General features: G+C 36.6%; 1 protein-coding gene across 8 annotated transcripts; it reads right to left on the bottom strand.

The window, feature by feature from the left end:
• Positions 1-203: 203 nt before the first annotated feature.
• Positions 204-4,719, bottom strand: LOC133673030 (splicing factor U2af large subunit B). Of its 8 annotated transcripts, none has more exons than XM_062093623.1 (13): positions 4,399-4,716; positions 3,536-3,795; positions 3,319-3,423; positions 3,122-3,204; positions 2,420-2,490; positions 2,290-2,337; positions 2,142-2,201; positions 2,004-2,064; positions 1,789-1,901; positions 1,233-1,679; positions 1,007-1,142; positions 662-729; positions 204-559 (listed from the first exon to the last, which is right to left on the bottom strand). In XM_062093623.1, the coding sequence occupies exons 1-13, from the start codon at positions 4,531-4,533 to the stop codon at positions 422-424; spliced, it is 1,725 nt and encodes a 574-aa protein (XP_061949607.1). In that variant the 5' UTR covers positions 4,534-4,716; the 3' UTR covers positions 204-421. The 8 variants fall into 8 exon arrangements, with proteins under 8 accessions (XP_061949607.1, XP_061949609.1, XP_061949608.1 ...); XM_062093625.1 differs by having other exon boundaries at positions 2,290-2,334; positions 4,399-4,715; XM_062093624.1 differs by having other exon boundaries at positions 3,319-3,420; positions 4,399-4,714.
• Between the last annotated feature and the right edge of the window lie 576 nt (positions 4,720-5,295).

Genomic DNA, 5,295 nt, shown 5'->3' with positions numbered 1-5,295 from the left:
CCAAGCTATTGAATCAAACACTACATTTGATTCAAGTAACAAACTGCTTCATGCTGTTCCAATCTAGGCATCTACCCAGTACATAGAAGAGACGAATAGCACGCTCCGAGACCAGAAGTTTTTCATCATCAAATCAAATCTAATGTAGTCGCCAAATTTATTTGATTTTTCTATATAAAAAAAAAAAACAAGAAGAAGAAGGATGCAAGAAGTCGAATATCATAGAAATTCATCTCAACTAGTTCAATGTTCAACGGTCATCTGTTCACAGACTTCAACAAGGAGGCATTCAATCAAACAGCCAAAGGCAAAAGGTTGTAGACTTCTAAGCTATCATTAAAAACATAACCACTAATAATAACAGGGTATCACAGGATGCAAAACCCAAGTGGTGGAAGGAAGCAGCCTCTACACAACTAATTTAGTCATCATATTCTCCCTGGGAGAACTTGTTCTCTGGAAAAAAGACAGCCACGACATGATTTCCGCCAAATTTCCTCCCGTTCATCCCTGCTCGTGCTTTTGAAGAACCTTCAGTGTCTGCATATTCCAAGAACACCTGGAAACAGCCCGAGATTCTAGTCAGCAACTATAGCCTAAAAAAACTAATACTTTCAAAAGACGTGAAGCATAGATGAAACAAACTATAACATATGCTGACCTTCCCAACTCCTGGTGCATTTTCACCATCTGGTCTTGGGCGTGGGATCACAACATTCACCAGTTGACCTGCATATAACGTGTGAAAATATGCAATCCAAAATTTTCAAAACAACTATTTTATATTGAAAAATGGAAACCAATCTCAAGTAAATATAAATAAGGGATTATGAAGTCTTCTGTCTGTGTATGTTAAGCTTGATTCTTTATAGCAGAATGTGGGACTAGAAATGGCTGTAAAACAGACATATAACACACAGAGAATAAAGAACAATCAATTACTATGAAGGAAGATTCACAGTACAAAGGCTAGAAACAAAATAAATAGCCAGTTGAAAGATTTTACCAAATTTCCCGGCTTCCATTCTAATGTCTTCCAAAATGTCTTCATACTCATCATCATCTTTGAGCTCATCCACAGTAACTACTTGAGTTAGGCATACAACTTTCGTGACTACAGGTGGTGGCTGTAACATAAGCCTCTGCAAAAAAAAAAAAGAAGTTTATATAACGAAATAAACCTATGATTGCATGGAATACATATTTATATATAAAAATGGAACAATATTTACCTGCAATGCAATCTGCTGCTGAGCATGCAATAGTACATTCTCTTGCTCTGGTTTAGGCTGGTTGGTGCCCTGGTTGGCACGTCGAACAGTGAGAGTTTTATCACCCATTTTAATTCCATTCAGAGCAGCACAGGCTATGTCTGTAACTGAAAGATCTTGGTAAACACAAAATGCATAGCCTTTTGAGTTCCCAGTTTCCCTGTCTTTTACAAGATCAAAACCACGGAGGGCTCCAAAAGACTCCAACAACTCCCTGATCTGTGCTTCTGTGAAGTAATACGGAAGTCCACCCACAAAAATGCGGTCTGGACCCTCGAGTCCACCAGCAGAACCAGGAGTAAGGCCAACTGCTGCCAGATTAAGATTGGGATTGGGCTGGCTTGGACCAAGTGTTGCGGCCAGAGATGGGTTATAGTCACTCGGTCTCCTGACCTTAACAGGTGCTCCCTGGGAAAATAAAGTTTTGCAATGAAATAGCTCAAACAGGTCAGTACCATGTAACAGCAAATATCATAGACCACAACAAAATAAAAAGGATATAGATAAACAAAATTACCTCGAAAATAATCCCATCCAAAGCCATTGCATTGCTGGCCTCCTCAACAGATCTCATCTCCACAAATGCAAACTTCTTTTCATGATTTATATAAACATTAACAACAGCATCCCCTTGGCAAAACAAACCAGATAAAAATTTAGTGACTCTGGAAAGGATGCAGGTAGTCTAATTATGTGTATCTGCAAAACAAAATTAAAAAGAATATGGCATACCTGGGCCTGCAGTGTTCCCTCCAATGGCAGCCATAACCTGGCTAAAAAAGGTAGCCACAGACTGCAGTACAGCTTAAGGGATTAGTATCCAAACAAGGTTATATAAAGATGAGGGGAAAAATGGAAGCAAAACAAAACCTGTTCATTAGCTATAGGTGGAAGCCCGCCAACATAGACCCTCCGTGCATGCCTGGTAGCCTGAAATCACAAAATAAAGCATATAATTAATCCAAAAATTAATGGAAAAAAAAAAGACAAAAAAATCACATCTTTCATTCCTGCCAACCTGTTGAGTCATTGCCTGAACTGGCATAACAGGGAGAGCACCAAACTGCTGCAAATGAACAAATGAAATGCAATCAATGCAAATGAGAATATGGAAATGAATACAAGTTACATATGAGAGTGATACACACCTGACCAGTTCCTAAAGGAAACATGTTGGGAAACATTCCAGGAATGGGAGGAGTTGTCCCAGTAATCTGACCTGCAAAGGTAATTAAAAAGAAATTAGTACACAATCATAAATCAATCCTTACTCTAATGTAGTTGGGGTACCAAAATCAAGTCCTGCATCATTCTCAAATAGAACCACTAAGTCCTAACCTTTGGCAATAAATTTATCAAAAGAAATGAAAGTATAAATCATATTCAAGTTCTGGAGGATATATTTGCAAGACTACCAAAACAGGCAATAGTTGCCAGTTGAAGACGAAAGAGAACCATCAAACCGGTGCATTGTCTCCTTCTTGTACATAAAAGCTACAGAAGTCTGACTCACGCCCATTGTCAGCACAGTGGGACAAGTAGCCCAACATTGCCTTCTTACAACAAAAGACAAGACACAAAACAAACAAACAAACACCAAACACAAGAAAAACCAAAAACTCTCTCAGTTCCAGAATTATTTCACTAAATAAGCAATAATAATAACGTAGTACAACCCATTCAGAGACCACAGCTTTAAGAAGCTAGATATACAAAGTTAAAGAACAAAATACTGCTTACCAAATGATACCATGTAATTTGATACGGATTTTCCACACTATGTCAAACAAAAACAAAGATAGCAGTTAAGAGAATATGACATTTTAAGTTGTATAAGAGGGTACATGTACCTGCAGCAGCAACAGCAGCAGCAGCAGCACTAGGCAACATTGCAGAAGCAGGAGGAGCCATATCAAAACCACTGATCCTTTTGCTTTAAGTAGATAGATATTGTATGCCAAACAGGCAGTTATAAATTAGAAAACAGAAGATCAAAATTGAATAAAGTTTTAAGTATGGATAGACATTTGGTGTACCCCCAATATACCTCTTAGAGCGTGACCTTGATCTGTGCTCAGATCTACCCTTTGAACGAGATCGTGACCGACGTCTATGCCTGTCTTCTTTGTCTCTATCATAGTCTCTCTGCCTGCTAATAGAACCAATAAATCACTTATCCAGCACTTAACATAATAAAGAACAGAATAGTATATAGAAGACAATACTTAAAACTCAGCATTCAAAAAATAATCAGATTTTATTACCTGTCATAGTCTCGGCTTCGGTGATAATCATCACCATCCCTATCTCGACCCCGTTCCCTCCTTTCAGTGCGATCTCTATGGCGATCACGATCACGATCACGATGACGATCCTTGTCTCGGTCCCTATCTCTATCCCTGTCCTTGCTTTTCTCCCTATCCTTGTCTCGATCTCTTTCCCTATCTCTACCTCTGTCCCTGTCCCTGCTTCTCTCTTTTTCCCTACTTTTTGAAGACTCCCTCTCATAGTCACGAGACCCACGCTGAAATTCATGCATTGTGCTAGTAAGATCCCAATAAAAAGGATATGTGGTACACATTACCAACCAAAAACAAAAACCCACAAAATCATTTACAACAAAAGGGCTGTCTACATCAAGAACCAAAATACAAAACTAACAAACAATAAACATCTGTAAATCCAATAACTGCATAATGTTTCACGTGTCTAAACAAAAACTTGACATAGCATCAGATATCAACAGACTTAACAAAATTAGAACAAACAAAAGCAATATCCACAAGTGTAACCAGCATTTACAAACACCAAATCCATAGCTAGCATAGGAAAAAGATACACTGTTAATTCGAAAAAATAATCTTAAGGCATGACAAAACAGGCCAACAGGAACCAATTCATGTTATTTACGTTGCTCCGTGTTTCTTCCAGTTAAAACCCTAAATCAGCAAATGCAGCAACTACAAGCTTTCTATCAATAACTAAAGCTAAAACAATAACATCACGTAGCTCATATTCTCAAATAGAAACAAACGGAAACCCTAACTAAACTACCAAAAAAACAAAAGAAAAATCGCAATCTTAACAGCTTTTCTGTCTAAGCAAAATGATTTACATCTGTTTATACCTCAGACTTAGAATCGCTGTGATCATCAGCGCCGCGAGGCGGGGGAGAGGAATCAGCGCCGCCGGCACCGTAACTCTGGTTTTCGAAGTCGGCACCGCCGTTACCTTCGTATCTTTCTGCTTCATAATCAGTCATGGTGTATTTTTTTTTGTAATTTTGATTCAGTTTTAGGTTTTGATTTTTGATGATTTGGCTGCGAAACGGGAAGTGAGAAACAAGAGTATAAGAGGATTGAGAAATCTAGGGCTTGAAATTGGGGGTTTTGATTGTATTTATATAGCCAAGGGAGTTGCTCAAAGGAACGTGGATGTGTGGTACTTGGAGATAGTTATGAGACCCGAACCGCAGTTGTCCCGGTTAAGGAGTGGGGTTTTAGATTACATGAGTTGATCCGAGTCAATCTGAAAAAATTAAAAAACTATTTAAAATTTTAATGTTTTATATAAAAAAATTAAAAAATAATTCATATAAATATAGACTATACATGTTATAAATAATAAAATTTAAAGAATTATTTCAAAATATTATTTATCTTACATTAAAAAAATACTATGTTAATATGTTATCTTTTTAAATTGAAGTTTTTAAACCAAAAAGGTTTTTTATTTCACATTAAAAAATATAATTTTTTTTCTTGTAAACATAAAGTATATACACTAAAAGCTTCAAATCCTACAATGAAAAAATCATTTTTTTTCTTGTAAACATAAAATATATATACTAAAAAGTTTCAAATCCCACATTGAAAAAAAAAAGAAATTCTTCTAATATTTATATAATGAACTTTAAAAATGGTTAATAACCAACTAAAAAATAAAAAAAAAAGATCTTTGGCTAAGAGAAAAAACACATTTTAAAAAAAAATAGGTTTCAACCGGGTTTTGCCGGGTCGTTCAA

This window comes from Populus nigra, chromosome 14 (genome assembly GCF_951802175.1).
Source record: "Populus nigra chromosome 14, ddPopNigr1.1, whole genome shotgun sequence".
Taxonomy (NCBI): Eukaryota; Viridiplantae; Streptophyta; class Magnoliopsida; order Malpighiales; family Salicaceae; genus Populus; species Populus nigra.
The sequence above is the reverse complement of the archived record's forward strand: the minus strand, read 5'-3'. Positions and strand labels throughout refer to the sequence as shown.

Coding starts and splice junctions, on each gene's coding strand:
- LOC133673030 (XM_062093623.1), bottom strand. CDS start 4,533: ATGACTGATTATGAAGCAGAAAGATACGAAGGTAACGGCGGTGCCGAC. Junction 3,796..4,398: donor ACAGCGATTCTAAGTCTGAG/GTATAAACAGAT, acceptor CATGAATTTCAG/CGTGGGTCTCGTGACTATGA. Junction 560..661: donor ATGCACCAGGAGTTGGGAAG/GTCAGCATATGT, acceptor GGCTGTTTCCAG/GTGTTCTTGGAATATGCAGA.